The sequence below is a fragment of the Camellia sinensis genome, chromosome 11 (assembly GCF_055761805.1).
Source record: "Camellia sinensis isolate YWXY chromosome 11, ASM5576180v1, whole genome shotgun sequence".
Classification (NCBI taxonomy): Eukaryota; Viridiplantae; Streptophyta; class Magnoliopsida; order Ericales; family Theaceae; genus Camellia; species Camellia sinensis.
In genome coordinates, this window is record NC_138971.1 from 136,665,088 (window position 1) to 136,685,503 (window position 20,416).

The window sequence follows — 20,416 nt, forward strand, 5'->3', positions numbered from 1 at the left end:
AAATAGATTTAGAAAATTTCACCCTAAGTGATATGAATAAAATATTAGATAACAGATACTATGAATATATAGCTAGAGGAGATACCCATGATGAAGTAGTGCCATTTTTAGATCAAGAATTGCATACCGAATATGTAGATGATATTTTAGAAGACAAAATACATCCTAGTAAAATATTTAAAATACCTGAATAGTCTAACTTAGAAGACACTTTTTATATGAACACTCAAATATCAGAAAGCACAGGAACTAGCAACCCACAGCATACGGTAGAAGATCCAGTAAAACTAATGCATTATGAAGTGGGAGGAAGAAGACCATTAACCAATACAAGATGTAGTAAAGCAGATCCGAATAAAAGGTATAGGTTTCATGGAAAGCGTAGACAACCAGACATGAGTATACAATTACAGCCAGCAACCAACCAATGAACTCTTTTAGACTTAGCTAAATTCGACCCACAGATATGGCAAGAAGTGATAGAAAAATGGAAAAAAGATGCGGTAAAGGCATGGATGAATAATCCCTTTGAATCACCTGATATATGAGAATATATGGAAACACTTTTAGGAGATTCAGGCGTTGTTTGGTTTGTATTTGAGAAACATGTTTTGAAATAAAAAGTACGAAAATTTGTTTGGTTTATTTTTTTTTTCAAAAGATGTTTTGAAAAATTATTTTGAGAGAGAGTTTTGGAAAAAGTGATTGATTTGATGTGTATGAGAGAGAGATTTGTTTGGAAAATTTGTAAACCAAACAAGTTTTGGAAAAAAAATTTGGAAAAATTTGTTTGGTTTGATTACTTTTGAAAACTTATTTGTAGAAAATTTTTCTCAAAATTTTTTGAGAAACACAAACCAAACAAGGCCTCAGTTTTTAATATATATTTAATTTTTAAAGGAAAATATGAAGAGACAATTAGACAGCTTAAAGGACTAAGAGATAATCCATGAAATTTTACTAGTTTTATAAAAGAAATGCTTATAGGATATGACCCTTCTAGAAGAAATTATTATACTCAAAGCATAGCATTAACCGAGTTAGAGCAAATAACATTAGGAAGTTGAAGATATGTTGTACCCTTTAGGAAAGAATATTTAGCCATAGCAGCCAGAACTGGAAAAAGTTTTGATGAAGAAATATGAAATAAATATTTTAGGAAATTACTCGGAGAATTAGGAAGAGAGATAGAAAATAAATTGTCAATTTATTATGCAAATTTATCAGCAAGAATAGCATCAGGAGAAGTAAACATAAGAGGAGTTTTAAGAATAGGTCCTAGAATAGTTTTTACATTCCGCAGACTTAGAGAAAAATGTATAGAAGTTAAAATGCAAAAAGATTTGAAAAAACAAAACTATGGTTTCTGTAGCAGCATAATACATACTCCTTAGTAATATGAAGATAAATATAATAGGAAAAAATATAAAAAAATATGTTAGAACTTTTAATAGGATAAATTATAAGCGACTACCTAAAGAAGAGAAAGATTAAAGAAAACAAAGATATGTTAGAAATCCTAGTAGTAAAAAATGCAATTATTTTATATGTAGAGAACCCAATCATTTTGCAAAAATTTGTCCAAAAAGATAAAGGCCTAATACTAATAAACAGATAGAAAGACTACATATTATAGAAGATTTAGAAGAAAATATAGTTAGCATAAACAGTGATGATTCAGAAGTCTATAGCATAGTCAGTGATTATGGAAAGCAAATAAAAGCCATAAGTTCAGACAGTGATTCAGAAAGTGATACAGATATAGACAATCTTTTAGGACAACTTAACCAAGAAATAAGAATACCCCTTTCCATGACAATTTCTTTATGATGGAATGTAATGCAGATACTGAATGCCAACATAATTTTCAGATAGGATTAGGATTTGATACTTTATTGTAATTGGTTTCTCGCTAAAAATAAGAGAGCTCAATGTTTATTATGCAATAAAACCTATTGTATAATTTGTTTAGAAAAATTAAATATGACACACAAAATAACATTAAAAAGTAACTAAACATAAAGAGTCAAAATATATATATATCTATATAATAAGGGAGGAAGGTTTTTGAAAATGTGTAAAAATGTATGAGAGATACATTTGTATCAATGGTTGAGATCTTTCCCGATCAACATCTAACGGTTGTCTCTCAAACACTCCTCTCATTTCTACCAAGTGTATCAAACACTGCTCTTCTTCTGTCTCTCACAGGTCTGCCTCCCACCTAACCCTTCTCCCTCTCTTCTTCTTGATTTCAAATGGGAGTCGAGTGTTCTGTAAATCCTTCTCGGTACCTTCACTCGCTTCGACCGAACTCATTCGATTCAAGTTTTTCAGAGCTTGAACTTCCTCATCCAACCCTTCTAGGGTTTTTCGAATGGCCACTGAGCCTCCTTCTTCATCCTCATCATCACCACCACACTCCGCTTCAGCTTCCTCCAATGGCGATTCATCCTCAGTCCCCGCTTCTTCTGCCATCGATTTTCTGTCTCTCTGTCACCGTCTCAAGGTATTCCTCATCCAACCCTTCTATGTATATATGTATCGATTCTCTCTCGAATACCATTGCCTAAATTTGTGATTTTGTTTTTTGGGTTTGGGGGTTTTTTGGGGTTTGATCAGACGACGAAGAGAACGGGATGGGTGCGAAGGGATGTTGAGAATCCAGAGTCCATAGCCGATCATATGTATCGAATGGGGTTGATGGCTCTCAAATAGGATATTTTGTGCCATGGGAAGCAAATTTATGAATGCTGACCAATCAACATTTATGATTGATCTACATCAAGTTGGAATGATGCTAAGGTATAGTTACACAGTTTTCTCTTAACCTACTAATAATGGACATGGGATTGACATCTACCCCCGCATCCTTGGTGTTTGTTTTCTGGTGATTTGTCTGCTGATTTTTTTTATTTTTTATTTATTGTTGTTTTGTTAGCTGTTGGCCACATTGGGATTGTTTGGGTTATTTGATTCAACTTTTCATTGTTTAAAATACTGTTATTCAAAATCCATAAAAAATTTCCTCTCTTTTTTGTTTGTTTGTTTAAAATTATATGTGGTGAGGTCAGATTTTCTCTCTGTTGGGCTGTTCTGCGTCGCACCAAAATTCTCTCTATCGAGCTCTACTCTAATAATTTTTTGTTGGTTTCAGATTCTAATTCTGTCGGAACTGCTCGCTCCCCTTCTCTTTTTGTCTCGAGTCGATCACTTCGCTCACTCTTTTCAAACTAAAGGTAAAGACCACTCTGTTTAAATAGATTAGAAGTGAGTACCTATTTAAATGAGTATACCATCTGCCCCCTACGTTGTTGTCACCGTCGCATGTAAGCTCCATGTGCATGGAGTTCATTGTTTATTAAAATACGTAAAAATACTATTACCAATTGTGAATTTGTGAAACTTTATAATAATTATAGAAATACAAATTTCTATATAATAAGTCACAAAGGTTTTTGAATTTATGTCAAAAATGTATGTGAGATACATTTTGATCCAATGGCTGAGATTAATCCCAAGTTTATTTCAATGGTTTAGATTTGCTTTGGATGGCTAACATTTCCCGCCCAACACATTTATGTGTCTCCCCCATACCCTCTGTCTCCCTCATACCCTCTGTCCACCATCTATCTTCCCATACCTTCTATCTACCTTCCCATTCCTACTCTCTGAAGAGAAGCTTGGCTTGGCTATACCATTTTGTAGAAAATATAATGTGAATGAAGGACAAACAAATACTGCTGCAGAGTTGAGAGAAGTAGATAGTGAGGTGTGTATTGTATATATTGTTATAGCATTTGATGATAACATGCGAAATTGATTTGAGAAGGTTGGAAAAGAATATGCAACTTCCTGTTGCTACTTGGATTATATGTCGATCAGGAATGAGATTATCCCTTTGTGAAATCAACTACTATGTCATATATCCGATTCATAATTTGATTTCATTTGCCTTCGGGCGGAAAAAAAATGAAAATAATAGAAGTTTGTGTTGTGATACAAATGTTTTCGCAACCCAGTCTGTGAGCTAAAATGTTCTTTCAATTGCATTTGTTTTTTTAGAAAAAGTATGGATAAGAAATACTTTTGAGCATCAAAAGGATCAGAAGTTAGGGAAATAACAATTTAAGTGGTTCCATTTCCCTCTCTGTCTACCGTCTGGCTCACATTTTCCTTGCTCTGTTTTTTTGGTTTTGGGTTTGGATTTTGAGTTATTTGAATGATATATATATATTGAGTTATTGAGTTCTTAACTGCTGGGTTCTTAACTATAGTTTTTAATTGCTGGGTTCAATAGAGTTATTGAAAACATGACTTTAGTATTCTTCTTGAATTTTTGGTAGACTATCTGAGATCATGAATATTTGAGATCATCCCACAAGTAAAATTGGTAGACTATCTCTTCAAATCAAACTTATAGCATAAAACCTGTTTGAGCTGCTTCCAGAAGCATCTCTTCTTGGGTCATCCTCTTCTCTTCTCCTTTCTTTTTCCTTTTAATTGGCTGCCAAAAGAAAATTTATTCAGTTCAAGCTACTTAACTGCACATCCTAAAACTTACAATAGCTATCCAGTTGAATAGTCATCAGAAATTTTCATGATTAGCATTTCATTCACATGGAAGAATACCAAGAGTTATTACAAATTAGCATTTCATGATTAGCATTTTCATGAATAGGAATCAACCAATTCACAGCATTTATCATTACAAATTATCATTTCATTCACATGGAGGATAACCAAGAGTTTCTTCTTGAATTTTTCTTCTTCTTGAATTTTTTTTTTCCTCTCTCAGCTTTTGCCTTCATCAGAGCTTTTGCCTTCATCACTTTGGCTGCTCAGCTATTCACTTCGGCTGCTCGACATCCTGCTCGGCTGCTTGGTTAGTTTATTACTTTGGTGCTTATTGTTTTTCTTTTGTTATTGCTTTGGTAACGTTTGGCTTTTGCTTTGATATTGAGCCAACTGATATATTGCTTTGCTATTGAGTAAAACTAAAGAAGAATTCTGCATATGATTTCGGCAAGAATTCTGCATATGAATTCTGCAGAATTTTGGCTGATCAATCCCTTGGTCTCAAGTGGAACGGCTATTTGTCCCCAAGGTATAAACGTTGTTGTAAACTATGTCAAGTTGTAATTCAAATATTGTTTTGCTATGTTTTTTTGTCTTCACTAATAGAATTCAAGTGTTTTCAGCAACAATTTCAGTCAAAACACATCTATTGCATTAAGCTCTGTATTCGTTACATAATCTGCGATCAAGTTGGTTATTGACTTTGAATTTTGTATTCATTACATAATATGCATCTAAGTTGGTTGGTCTGAAGCTCACTTTGAATGTCCATATCATTCTTCTACACAAGTCAGAATATACAATGACAAAAGCAATTATAGCCTTTTTTTTTTTTAGGAGGCAATTGTAATGGGGACAAAGGCGGCTTAACTACCAGACCACTTAATTCATTGTCTAAGGCTTAATTCATATGATTTCTATAGAATTCTGCATATGATTTCGACATGGTTTCAGTTTTAATTTTGATTTTGAAATGGATTTGAATGATTTCGGTTTTGATTTTGAAATGGGTTTGTATGATTTCAGTTTTGATTTTGAAATAAGTTTTCGAATCTCTGTATTTTGGTATTTATGTATTTCTATTTATGTATTTTGATTTCGGATTTGTATGATTTCGGTTTGTATGTTTGCGGCTCTATATTTTGGTTTTGAAATAGGTTTCTAGATAAATACCAATCACCAGGAAGCAAGGCTAATCTTTTGGTCAGTTTACCAAGGCTAATCTTTTTTAATATACTCCAGGAAGCAACTGAATTAGCTATATACATACCAATCACCTTTCCAGATTATTTCTAGATAAATTATAATTCCAATATTCAAAAATCATACCATAAGAATGTCTACTCCTACAGTATTAACTCAATTACTCATCCCTAGCAAACTCTAAGATCCTGAAAATAATAATAATAATAATAATAATAATAATAATAATAATAATAATAATAATAATAATAATAATAATAATAATAATAATAATAATAATAATAATTTGAATCATCAACTAAGAAAATATTAGGTGTATTATATAAAAAGATTTTGTATATACAAATTGTGCATAAATTCAATTTTAAAAAATTTGGTTTGTTTGTTTACTTAATTTGTGTGCGTGTGTGTGTTTAAAAAAAAACGGTGTTCCTATTTTTGTGTTTATAATTTATTATGTTTTCGTATAATTTATTATGTGTTCGTATTTTGGTTTGTTTGTTTGTTTGTTTGCACTATCACAAATGTTTGCAATTTTTTAGACTTAACCAACAAGAAAGAGGTCGGTAATTTTGTGTTCGTAATTTATTGCACTGTAGATCGGTAGATCGGTCGACGCAACCAACAAGAAAGAGGTCGGTATCCTCTTCAAAATTTTCCTCCCTTTTCTACGCATATCTAAGGTTTCTCTCTTTGTTTTATGTGTGTCTCTTTGTGCCTTTAGAGATTGGTATCTAAGGTTTCTTTGTTTTATGTTCTGTAAAATGCCTCAAAATTTTTATTTGGGTTTTCGTTGGGTGTCTAATTTTTTATGTGATTTGTTTCTCATTCGGGTTTGATTGTGTGATTTATATGATTTATGTGATTTATATTATGTGATTTTTATGTGATTTATATTATGTGAACCTATTGTGTGATTTCTGGTAAAATTTGTGGTAAAATTTATGTGAACCTATATTATGTGAACCTATTATGTGATTTCTGATTTACAAAATGGGTTCAGATTATCAAGTAAATTAAATAAGGAATGTTGAAAAAAATTTGATTGTGGAGTGAATTATTTTGTTGTTCCAAATTTTATACCGTTGGGTTTAGTGATTGTGGAGTGGATTTGATTTTATCTATAATTAAATTTTATTGTTCTTTAATTCTGTATTTGTGAAAGGAGATTATCTGAAGTACACCGAGCATGGCAGAACTGAGCCTGGGTGTTCTTATAGATATTGTTGATGAGGAATGGATGCAAGACACTCTTTCTGATGATGGTAAATGGTTTATAGATATTCTTATTAACTTTATTCTTCATTTTTTCGTTTCCCTGTTTTCAAATTACAAGCATACAGTCTTTCAATCTGTCTGCATGGTTTTTTGAATGAAAATTTTGTTGAAATTGCATTTACTTCACTGTTACAGATCTTGCATTACCACCAGTGATGATTTCGCGAACTGACGACACTGAAGAGTCAAGTAATGTCTTCCAACTACATAGTAACTTTCATTTGTCTGATTGCATTTGGAAATTTGTGGGTTTCCATTATTTTGCTGTTTAGGGTAGTATGCTTTAGTGCTTGATCATCAAATGTATAATGTTATTGATCAATTGAAGGTTTTGATTGCACAATATGATTCTAACCCGAAGATGGGTTGGAAGATTCTATGGGTTATTGAGAAATGCTAGAGTCCCACAATTTATCCACAATGACATGTGGCATTGTGTTGTTTTGGTTTTCTGGTATGGGCTGGCTGGTTGATGAAGTCCTTATCTTTAAGAGTTGTAAATGCTAACAAGATAGTAAAAAAGGAAAGGTAGGTAGAATGGTTAATTTGGTTACATTGAGGGAACCAAAATCTGTAATGAAAATACACCAAGGTGCTAGGGAATTACTCCACGCACTACCTCATTATTTACTTGCGTATACAACAGGCCTCAATACAATGGTAAGTCCCAACAAAATAGGAAAATTCCTTACAAGTAGTTGACAAACTTAAATGAGTTACAAATCAAGAGATAAGATAACCTACCTGAATAATTAAAAATTAGGAAAGAATAACTAAAAATCTAAACAGAAATTGTGTAGACCTCCTAATAAAAAGAGAATGTATCAACTCCTCCCCCTTAAAATTTGTTTGTTATTTCTCGGCTGATTTGATTTCCGTCATGTGAATGGTCATGAGTTGATTTAGAAATCAAATGGGCTTTGCTTTTTTTTTTTCCACAATTAATCTATATAATAATCATGGCAAATGATACCAAATAGGTTCAGAATCCCAAGTAATTTTGAAAAAAATATGTGATTTTGTGGACAGAATATATTGTTTCTGTCCATACCTCATCATTTTTTTCCTTATGTATTTTGATTTTAGTTTGACAATTTGAAACTACAGCATATGTTTGAGTCTCATCTTTATGTTCATTTCATCTCATCTCAACTGTCTCTCTCAATTACAATTTGTTATTTTGATTTTAAAATTTTCAATACTTATGTTTCTTATGCAATTTGTTTCTCATTTATATTGCCTCAATTAAAATATGTCTCTTCACCCCTCTATATTTTGTGTGTGTCTTCATGCATACAACATGTTCGGTAAAATGGCTCAATTAAAATAGTTTATATAATTCTAAACTTATGAACACCATGCTAGCTGCTTATTTTAAAATAGTTTATATAGTTTATTAAAATAGTTTATATACCATGCTTGCTGCTTATATAATTCTACTTGAGAACATATAATCTTATGAAAATCCCTCAAAACATTTTTTTTTATTTTATGAAAATCCATCAAAACATTTTTTTTTAATTTTTCTTTTTTGGCTTTTTTTGTTTTATGTCTCTTTGTATGCATTCACTATGTTCTGTAAAATGCCTCACATAGGTCTCTGAAATATTTTTCTAAAATGGGTCTCCAAAATGCCTCAAAATTTTTATTTGGGTTTTCGTTAGGTGTCTAATTTTTTATGTGATTTGTTTCTCATTCGGGTTTGATTGTGTTTCTCATTTATATTATGTGATTTGTTTCTCATTTGTATTGCCTCAATTAAAATATGTCTCTTCACCCCTCTATATTTTGTGCGTGTCTTCATGCATATACCATGTTCGGTAAAATGGCTCAATTAAAATAGTTTATATAATTCTAAGCTTATGAACACCATGCTAGCTGCTTATATAATTCTACTTGCGAACATATAATCTTATGAAAATCCATCAAAACATTTTTTTTTTCTTTTTCGGCTTTTTTTGTTTTATGTGTGTCTCTTTGTATGCATTCACTATGTTCTGTAAAATGCCTCACATAGGTCTCTGAAATATTTTTCTAAAATGGGTCTCCAAAATGCCTCAAGATTTTTATTTGGGTTTTCGTTGGGTGTCTAATTTTTTGTGTGATTTGTTTCTCATTCGGGTTTGATTGTGTTTCTCATTTATATTATGTGATTTGTTTTTCATTTATATTGCCTCAATTAAAATATGTCTCTTCACCCCTCTATATTTTGTGTGTCTTCATGCATACACCATGTTCGGTAAAATGGCTCAATTAAAATAGTTTATATAATTTTAAACTTATGAACACCATGCTAGCTGCTTATATTAAAATAGTTATATAGTTTATTAATTTTTGTTGGGATCTAATTTTTACATAGTTGGGATCTAGGGTTCGCTGACTTCTTTTTATTTATTTTTCAAGTACATTAGCTAGATATGAGAGGAAGAATGGCAATGGGGGTGAAGAAAAGTGCTAATATGTTGGCTTATACTGCCATGGCCATGAGAGACTTCTAAGTTGCTTCTTCTCGGTTGTCAAAATAGCACACACACTTGGTTGTTGATTTAGATTTCCCCCCCCCCCCTAATTCACAAATGAATGTTAATTTGAGTTGATAAAAAACTGTAATTAAGTTTGCAATCCTAAGCAAACTGTAATTAACTTTGTAATCTTAAACGCACCAGCAAAAGCCCATCCAAAAAATGTTCAGTCATCACTTAAAAGCACATCCAAATAATTCAAAACAAACTAAAGAAAAAGGAAAAAGAAACAAACAGAAACTGTGTACTTTTTGAGATTACCAGAAAAGGGTCCTGCAAGAAGTGCCAATATACATCCAATATTCTTTATAGTATCCAACAACCAAAAAAAAAAAAAAAATCAAATAAAGAGTGATTCCAACTCTGTTGTAATCACAAATAAAGAATGGAAGAGATATTAGCGGGTCCATACACTTTTTGAGTACATATTCCTAGATTCCAACTTTGCTGTAGTCTTTGAGCTGACCAATTTTTCAGCATAAACAGTGAGTGCACCCAACAGATACTTAGTGTCGTTTGATCGTCCAGTATTTTTTAATATTCGAAAGGTCATAAATGTTTCAGTATTTTTATGTATTCCATTTTGGTTTGATTGGCCATAAATGTTTATACATTTGAAGTGTTGTTGGCATGGATAATAAATAGTTAATTATGATTTTAGATTTATTTTTTAATTTTTATATTTTTTTTCCAGGTGTGATTTTGTAATTTTAGATTATGATTTGGTTTATATATATTTTTTATTTTTGTAATTTTTTTTCAGGTGTTATTTTTTTCAATGCTGGGTAAGTTTTGTTTTATCTGACATACATTGTTTTATTATTATTCGAGTTAACTGCAATGTCATCCTTTCATGTTTGTGCAATCTAATCCCTCATGGATGTCTCTCCTTGATTTTTTTAGTTAGGTCAGGGTGTTGCTTTTACCAGTTAAAATAATTGCCTTCTACCGATTTATAAGGTTCAGAATTTTTTTGTTACTGTTGAAATATCTAACTCTGACATAATTGCAGCATTATTGGAGACTAGCACAAATAGGGTCGTTTTGGTTGTTCAGTTGTTATACTAACTTGCTGGCTTTAAACAGTTGAACTAAAATATTTTCTTTGCCAGTTAAGGTAGAAAGTGTTCAGTGCCATAGGCCCCAAAAATAATGAACAAAATTAGATCCAAGTGGAGGCACAATAAGTAGTTTGAATAATTAGAGTTGATTGCCCACATCATGCTAGGTTGTCATAACTCAGATTTTTATCCATCTCTGTGGAGTTCCATTAATTATGAGAAATTCAGCTCAAGTCAACCCAACAAAACTTTTTTTGAATTTTTTGGAGAACTTTTAAAAGAAACCTAACAACAATAGTGGAGACTTTATCCTTTTGTATTGCTTGAGCAGTTGGGCTTGAGGAAGTTGTTACAAGATGGTTCAAACTCCGATTGATTTACTGATGGAACTCCAATTATGTAATTACTTTTTGCCTTTTCAGGTCATGTGTTTATTTTTCTTTTGGATTACCATAAAATGTCATTGAACACTTAAAACTGACATCCCTATCTGTGAGTGCTTTCTTATGCATCATTTATATCTGATGAAGGTAACCCTACTAATTAGAACTCACTATGCTAACAATTAGGATTCTAAATTCTCAAATGTGATTAAGGGATCCTTGATGTATAGATTTTCTTAACTTGACATAAAACAATGTTTAAGGGCTCATTACAATATATTTAGTATTTGTTTGAGTAACCTAGAATTGGCTGTAAGAATAGTAAATAACAGCATGATAGAAACTACTGGAGGAATTGTAGTGACCAATCTTGGGCCTGTTCTGAATGGCAATTCCATTGTAGCAGATTTATTTATTTATTTTTTCATTTTCTTTTGAAGTTTTGGGAGAGGACTTCCCTTGAGGAGTAATCACATCCTTTTACATGATTCTGTGCTACCTATGCCTTATTTGGGGCGTACCATATAATTGTAATTAGAATACATTTGGTCTATATTTTTCTAATTGTAATATCTGCTACTGATATGTTTTGCTCTAAACTGATATGTTTTTCTATATGTTTGCTCTAAAACACATAAGTATTTGTGTTTTTCTATTGGGTTTCCTGTTTATTTATTTGTTTTTTTCCATAGATATTTATTTGTGTTGCTCTAAAACCCAGCTTGGTTCTCTCTGGCAGCTCGGTTCACTCCGATCGTTGTTCACTCCAGCAGCTCGGTTGCAAAATCAGAAATCACTTCGACCACTCCTGTAAGCTTTTCACTCCAGCAGCTCGGTTGCAAAATGAGTTTGGTGTGATTTTAGTTTTATGATTTGGGTTTGATGTCTTTGTTGGGATGGGGCTTTTTTTAGGTTGGTCTAATCTGGGTTTGATTTTAGTTTGGCCCTCAAAATATATTGGAATCATGTTGGTCTAATTTGAGTTAGAATATCTGGGTTTATACATATCTATTGGTCTAATTTGAGTTAGAATTTAGTTCTCTCTTTCATTCATTCATCTAATATCTGGGGTTGTATTCATTTGTATTCATGAGTTTGTGTTTGGTAATATCTGCTATGGGTTTCTATATTTGTAGGATTGCTCTAAACTGATATGTATTGGATTGCTCTACACTGTATTGGTATAGCAATCCAATCCAAAACTAATATCTGCTATGTGGTTTATATATATCCAAAACAAGCATTTATGTTAACAGTTTAGAGCTCGAATGTCTGCTATAAACTATAAACATATAATAAGTTGGAATTATTTAGGCACAGGCAATTATATGTTTATAGCAAATGGACATAAATGCTTTGGATGGGGATGGGGATATTCGAGCTCGAAAACTATAAACATATAATAAGTTGGAATTATTTAGGCACAGACAATTATATGTTTATAGCAGATGGACATAAATGCTTTGGATAGGGATGGGGACATTCGAGCTCGAAAACTGATATGTTTTGGATTGCTCTCTTCCCTACCCTCTTCGAAAAATTGGTTCGAACAACATGCATATGATATTGTGAGTTTATATATCGGGTGATGCTATGGTACATTTAGATGTACCATACATTTAGTTATGAACTTATATTAACCAATATCTTATTAATCATAATCAGTTTCATATTAACTCATAACTAAACATTATATTCAACTAAACATTTCTGCAGCATATTCTAACTCGACTAATTGGTTTCATATGGGTTTTGTGCAGCAGTTGAGTTGGAATAATTGTATAACGCTATCGGAATTTAATTTAAGCTTTCTTTTGCTTCTTCAGGACTTTTCTTCAATACCAACATTTAACTTTCCAAGAAATCAAATAGATATATAATTTTACTTACAAATGTATATTGTGTTGTTCTATTTTGTTTCGTTTTTTATTTATTATAAATAAAGTAGTAAGCATCTTCTGATGTATTTCTATATGGTTGTTTTGTTTTGTTTGGTATTTGTTGTGTTCCTTTGCAGTCGGGTTGCTGCAAGCCTTCAAATGACTGCAATTTCACGTATATTAGCCCAACCAATTGGACAACCTCAGCCATATCTTCTTATACAAATTCAGATTGCAAGCTGTGGAACAATGACCCAAGTATTCTATGCTTCGACTGTCAATCATGGAAGACTGGGCTTCTGGATAGTATCAAGCATGATTGGAAGGTGGCCGTGATCAACATTATATTCAATTATTTATTTATACCATATTATCTCATAATCAGGTCATAACTGAATTATTTAAATAATTTGACTCTCAACCGGCAATCGGTGTAGCCGGTTACCATGAGGGAACAAAATTGAATCAGTCGTGTATGGCTAGGTTTTTGGAAATGCTTGAAAATGGACATAGGGGAGGATGGGAATATGGACATTGCAGCTATTGTAGATATTGCAAAACATAGCAGATATGACATGGACATAGGGACATAGGGAAAATTGCTATGGACATAGGAAAAATTGCAAAACTATAAACTTATTATATGTCCATGCCTAAATAATTCCAACTTATTATATGTTTATAGTTTATAGCAGACATTCGAGCTCTAAACTGTTAACATAAATGCTTGGAACTATTTATGTCCAACTACAAAATTGTTTTAAGTTGGAACTAACTTTGTAGTAGACCAATACAATTTATAGCAGATGGACATAAACTTATTATATGGACATAGGCACGGGCAAAATTTATGTCCCCATCTGATATGGACATAGGGAAAATTGCTCGAATCCATTAGTTTGGGGATATGGCATGGGGACATGGCAGATATTAGTTTATAGTTTATATTGCTCGAATCCAAAACATCTCAGTTTGAGTTCGAATGTTGCTCTAAATTGTATTGGTCTAACTGATAGTTTATAGTTTATACATATCTATTGGTTTAACTGATATGTTTTGGATTGCTCTATATTTTTCTATATAGGATTTGGGTTTCTATGGGTTTCTATGGTATAGTATTCATATGTTTTGCTCCAAGAAGATGAAGAATAGTATCAATGGTTGAGTCGAATTTAGATTCATATATTATAAAGGGAAGGTTGAAATTAAGGGAATAACACATTTGGGGTGACAAAGTGCACTAGATTATGAATTTCAAATAGGGGCATGTAGTATCAATGTGAAATTAAGGGAATAAAACACTCTTCATGAAAGTATATATGTGTGTATAACATCAATGTGAAATTAAGGAGTATAGTATTCTATTTTGTCTTCATGAAAAAAAAAATGTATTCAACTTACAAGTATTTAACTTAAATGAAAAATTTGAAAGACTTGGCATTTAACATTTATGTGTAATATGGCAAGAGGTTTTTTTGTATTTTTTTTTTGGCACCTTTTTAAGGGAGTATAGTATTCTATGTTGTATTTCAAAAAATTCTGCACAATGTATATATGTGTGTATTACTTTAGTTGTCTTCAAGAAAAAAAAGAGTATATTGACCTTGCAAGTATTTAACTTAACCCAAGTATTTAACATAATCCGTTTTGCTTTGAATCAAATTCATAAAGTATTGAACTTAACCCAAAAAAATGTATTTAATTTTTGATGTAAACAAAAATTGTACCATTCAAATGTAATATATTTATTGTATGATTTTAAAAAGAAAGGGATTGTTTTTTTCATTTATTTATTTATTTATTTTTTGAATATTTAGAGTTCCTAATGAAAAGAAAAATTTGAAAGACTTGGCATTTTAACATTTATGTGTAATATGGCAAGAGAGTTTATTTATTTATTTATTTATTTATTTTCACCTTTTTAAGGGAGTATAATATTCTAGGTTGTATTTCAAAAATTCTGGTCAATGTATATGTGTGTATTACTTTCGTTACTTCATGAAATAATTATTCATTATTGTTTATAAAATGGCTTTGTTATCTGGTGAATTTTTATTTTATTTTTTTTTGGCATAAATTTATGTTTGGACTTTCCAAGTAATAAATGGTGAACTTCAAAATATTTATGATTATAATGGGTTTTGATTTTGTTTTTAATTTTATCTCTATAAAATTGAAGTTAGTTAAGAAAGAGAATGGTTCAAATTTGGACAACTATTTTGTTCCGGTTTTAATTTATCATTTTAATGTGTTTGTGTAAAAAAACAAAACAATTAAACGGACTGTATTTTTCATATTAAACTCATCACACTCAAAAAAATTAAAGGGATTGTATTAAACTCAACACACTCAAAAATTTAGTTGTTCTTTCTACAACAAAAAAATTAAACTCACACGCTCAAAAAAAAAATATTTCACATTTTATTAATAAAAAAATTGTACCATTTAAATGTAATATATTTGTTGTGTGATTTTAAAAATAAAGGGATTGTATTTTTCATATAATTTTTTTTGAATATCTAGAGTTCCTAATTAAAAGAAAAATTTCGAAGACTTGGCATTTTAGCATTTATGTGTAATATGGCAAGAGAGTTTATTTTATTTATTTATTTATGTTTTTCACCTTTTTAAGGGAGTATATATTCTATATTGTATTTCAAAAATTCTGGTCAATGTATATGTGTGTATTATTTTAGTTGCTTCATGAAATAATTATTCATTATTGCTGATAAAATAGCTTTGTTATCTGGGGAATTTTTGTTTTTTTATTTTTTTTGGCATAAATTTATGTTTGGACTTTCCAAGTCATAAATGGTGAACTTCAAAATATTTTTGATTATAATGGGTCTTGATTTTGTTTTTAATTTCATTTCTATAAAATTGAAGTCAGTTAAGAAAGAGAAAAGTTCAAATTTGGACAATTATTGTGCTCCGGTTTTAATTTATCATTCTAATGTGATTGTTAAAAAAATCTATTCTAAACGCTGGGTTAACTCAGAAAATGTGAGTTTCATTATGGGTTTCTCAAAGAATGTAGAGAGAGAGGTTATTTGGGACTTGGTTTGTGGTTAGTGCTCTGTGTTGTAAAAATTAGTGTGATAGGAAAAGAACTGTTTGTTTGGAGCTATTTAAAAGGAAAGTAAGGGTGACTTATTTAGTTAATCTTCCTGCAACAAAAAAAATAAATTCACACTCAAAAAAAATTATTTAACATTTTATTTGCAGTGTAATATATTTATTCTTGGCATTTCAACATTTATGTGTAATATGGCAAGGGAGTTTATTTTATTTATTTATTTATTTTTGCACCTTTTTAGTATCTTTATCAAAAAATGACACAAACTTCATAAATATCAACATAATATGTATAAATTATAACTGTATTTTAATCTTAAAATTATTTACACCGTACCTTTAGGCATAGGCATACGCTAGTATATATATATGAGACAAAATAAGAAAATAGTCAAATATAAAATCGGGAAAGAATAATTTTTTATAATTATTTTCTTCATTTTTTATTCCAATGATATAATTTTTTTAATAAAAAAAATCAAGAATAGGGCTATTCTGCCCATCAAAGAGAGGCACTACGCTACCCTGGATTACAATGATCTGACTCTCTCTCTCTCTCTCTCCCTCTCTCTCTCTCTCTCTGTGGCAATGGCAGACAAGCCGAGCAGAGGATTGGTGGTGTACGGAGATGGGTTGGCCCGTTTCATCAACGAATCACACACCCATCTCCACTCTCTCGCTTCTCGTGCTTCTTGTGGTTTCTTGACCCTCCCCAACTCCCCTCCTTCAGGTTTCATCCGATCCCTTTCTTTCTCTCTTTCTCTTCAATTTCATGATCCTGCATTTTGGGCTTCAATATTTGGTTCAAATCTTTGATAGATTTATTGGGTATAACATATATATGTACTTACTTTATTTATTTGCACCAATTGGGTCTATGCTAGACACTGCATTTCAAGATTTCATCTTTTATTTGATTTAAATCTTTTGAAGTGTGTATATAGAATTCAGGTCAACAGTGGCATCGTGGGTATGTTTCAATTCAAAGCTTGTAATAATAATAGTGAGGCTGAGGCAATTGATAAAGGCCAGGCTGTTCTCTGTGGGTGAGAGTTGTAGAAAAAAAGGGGGATGGGATGGAATGGAATGGAAAGTCTACCAGCCTTGGCAGTTTGTGGACAACAGCATTGTACATGTGTGCCCTGGTGTTGTACATGTTGGTTCTTCACTTACTTCCAATAGATTGTGTTGTGTTGTTGTTGTTGTTGTTGTTGTTGTTGTTGTTGTTGTTGTTGATGTGGGTTTGTGGGCTCCCCAGTTTCCCATACAGCACTATCAAAAAACAAAAAAAAAAAAACACAAAAAACACAAAAAAAAAAAAGAAAAGAAAAGAAAAGAAAAGGGAATGCCTTGTCAACCATAGTTCTTGTAAAGAGTGGTGACAGAAAGGCCCAAGTCCAAATTCAATTTTCTCAATTGGTTTCAGTTTTCTAAGCATATAGAGTTTCAATACCAACCATGTTAATACATGCACACAAGAAGCAGTACAATCTAGTTTCTTGTCCTTTTGAATCTTTTTGTGTTGCTTTTGATTTATGCCAATTGAGATAGAAAAGATGTATTTTCCGTTCATGGTTCTCCCTTTTTGAATATTGAGCAATATTTTTCCACATGTTAATTTTCCACCTTTTTAACTGCATCATCATTGGTCTTCTCTATCTCAAATGACATTTACTTAGTTTTGTCTATTGGGTGTCTTTTATCTGCGTCTGTATGTGTGCATATATAATCATTTTTGTTTTAATATTTTTTGTTATTTTTTACTAATGTCTTTCAATGTCTACATTTTGGTTTTGCTTGCTTCATTACCAACTTATTTATATTCTTATATTCCATACAGCCACATGCAAACTTCAGGGTCTTTTACTCAAGTGCATTCTTTTTCTCTTCTTCTTCTTCTTCTTTTTTTTTTTTTTTCAGAAACTTTTTTCCATGTAGTGAATTGTATATTTAATTATATATAGCCGTCTCTGTTGATACGCCAATTTCTCTTTTGTATTAGTTCTGCGTTCTTTGCATTGGAAAGTAATTGCTCGAAAGTATATGAGAAGAATTGATCACTCTCCTTTCCAATCCATTGTTGAAAATCATTTTCATTGCATTTACATGTCTCATATAGCACATTCGGGATTTACTTGGATCTTAGATTGCAGAAAGTGAGGATGCAAGAATAGTTCGAGAGTTTGCTCAGCTGCTGGATGCAGCTGAAGCTTGTCACAATACAGTGATGCCTAGCATTTCAGAGAGGTTACTATTTCCTGTGGTCCTTTGTGAACTTTTTAATGATTGGTGATTATAATTTTTTATTGATATCGATTTAGATCAAGCCAACCAACATGTTTCTTTATTTAACTTCAGGTTCATGGGAATGAGATCTGCTATAATTACAAACAACTCAAGTTTGAAACCTTTTGGAGGCAAACTAGGTTTCACTATGTTGCAATTGAGTGACATAATTGACAAGAGTCTTCCCATCGCAGAGTCACCACTTGATGTCGTGGCCTCTGAGTTGCTGAAGTTGCTTGGATTTCAAGAAGGGAAGATTTTAGAGACAAGCCCGTTTGATTTAGTTTTTATCCACATTGGAGATGGTGAAAAGAATGGTCAGAAAGACACAGAATATGTGAATGGTTTGGTTGGTCAAATCATGCAGATAGAGGAACGAGCAGCTGAAATCAGTGCCCGTTTGCACATGTCCCTTGTGATGAGTTATGGGCTTGTGTCAGAGAATAATGATCCCAATTTGTCTGTTATTTGTAAAGATGAGAAACACTCTAATCTTTCATCGTTGTTCCCTCGTCAAAGTTATGTCGTGAAAGGAATGAATCTACGGAAGAATGTTAGGTAATTTGAAACTAGATAGTTTTCTTCCAATACTTGACGTCCAGTATTACTCGAGCTGATTTGTTATTTAACAGGCACCATTGTCCAATGTTAATTGCTCAGTGGCAGAATGCTGTAACTCGCAAGGATATGGCTGAGACATTTTCTTTTAAAGATTTTAAAGAGGTAACAATTGGCATGAATTTTTGTTACAAACTTCGATTATTTATAGTGAACCTTAGGTTTCCCACCACTGATGTTGCCATACTCTTAGTATGTGTGATGTGTCTCAACTTTTTGTTCTTTTGCTTTTAGTAATGCTTGTTGTACAACAGACACTTATACTTGAATTGTACAGATACATAATATGCCAGACCATTAAAATGCTGATTCTTTGACATGTAGTAAAATAATTATTCATTTTGTATTGATTGATTTTTTACACCCATGCTAACATGGCTCATTTGTATCCTTGTCAATTTTTCATAGGCAGCTCAAATTACATGCATAATTTTATTTCCATTGAGACAATTAAAATTTTGAATCAAGGTGATCTTGATTGCTAATTTCTAACATATGGGTTCTTAATAACATAATAGAGTAAAAATTCCATGAAAAGGAGACTATGTTAGAAAGTTTTTCAAACCCTTTGTGCGTAAGATAGTTGTCAAAGACAATTCCAAACTATTCTTATGTTTCTGGGCATGATAATGACTGTATAGTGGCTGTATACTTACATGTGACATTCATAAAGTGGCTTCATAATTCATATTAATAAGTGTTTTCCTTTTCCATGCAGCACGGTGGGATCCTTACAATACCGGCAGATAGGTTTATACATGAAGTGGCATTTAAGCTCTGGAAGGCCCCCAAATATGGAGCATGAGGTAGTTTTCAAGAAAAAATTTGATGCATGAATCACCGACTTGTTACTTAAAACTAAAAATATGAGCAGGAATGATGGAGCTACTCAGATGGTCAAAATCATTTTGGGCTTGTTTGAAATGTTTTGCTTGAAATTGGTAATTTGGTATTGTAAAAGCAATTGTAATAACGACCCTGCACCTGTGTTCTTCATCATATGAATATGTACTTTCATTAGTTAGTGTTGAGTGGATCACCGTGGGAGTAATGGCCTTTATCTCTTCATTTTCATTTAATAATTAACTTTTATTTATGAAATTACGAATTCAAGCCTTCTGGTTAGTTTCCAATGTATATTTGGGTTAGATTTCTCTCAAGTTCAAATTTAGCCCTTCTTTGCTTCTCTGTTTACGATGGTCATAAAACAGTAGCAAGATCTTACTCGGTCTCCAATCCAAGTAATTACAAGATCTTATTATGGCTCTATTTGAATGGCATAAATCAAAGAGTGAAAATTTTATAACTATGAATAAAGTCATTGTGTCAATAGTATTACAATGTTTGATTTAGTTAAAAATTATTCATAGGAAAATGATAAAATTTTAAACACGGTGATCTTTTCTCTTCTGTTCTTTTCTTTTCTTTTTTTCTTTTAAATGGTTCACATTTTCCCACAAAATGTGAGAGTATCATGGGGTGTGGAGATCAGATTTGCACTTGATTTGAGAAAATAATTCTAGCCTGAAGAA

At 31.7% G+C, this 20,416-nt stretch overlaps 1 protein-coding gene and 2 long non-coding RNA genes across 5 annotated transcripts; all 3 read left to right on the plus strand.

Moving 5' to 3' along the window:
* The first annotated feature begins 2,051 nt into the window (after nt 1-2,051).
* LOC114282270 (uncharacterized) lies at nt 2,052-6,960 on the plus strand. Of its 2 annotated transcripts, XR_014344603.1 has the most exons (6): nt 2,052-2,509; nt 2,623-2,805; nt 3,158-3,239; nt 4,799-4,885; nt 5,004-5,107; nt 6,381-6,960. It is a non-coding gene; the product is annotated as an uncharacterized LOC114282270 (long non-coding RNA). The 2 variants fall into 2 exon arrangements; XR_014344602.1 differs by having other exon boundaries at nt 4,799-5,107.
* Nucleotides 6,961-7,193: 233 nt separating this feature from the next.
* Nucleotides 7,194-13,487, plus strand: LOC145802603 (uncharacterized). The gene is made up of 3 exons (XR_014344604.1): nt 7,194-7,248; nt 11,765-11,835; nt 13,043-13,487. It is a non-coding gene; the product is annotated as an uncharacterized LOC145802603 (long non-coding RNA).
* Nucleotides 13,488-16,441: 2,954 nt separating this feature from the next.
* On the plus strand, nt 16,442-19,985 carry LOC114322692 (rhomboid family protein). 2 transcript variants are annotated; one of them, XM_028270058.2, is made up of 5 exons: nt 16,442-16,710; nt 18,134-18,227; nt 18,339-18,824; nt 18,899-18,989; nt 19,603-19,985. In XM_028270058.2, exons 1-5 carry the CDS (start codon nt 16,569-16,571, stop codon nt 19,687-19,689), a joined length of 900 nt encoding a protein of 299 aa, XP_028125859.2. In that variant the 5' UTR covers nt 16,442-16,568; the 3' UTR covers nt 19,690-19,985. The 2 variants fall into 2 exon arrangements, with proteins under 2 accessions (XP_028125859.2, XP_028125868.1); XM_028270067.2 differs by having other exon boundaries at nt 16,485-16,710; nt 18,927-18,989.
* Nucleotides 19,986-20,416: the final 431 nt, after the last annotated feature.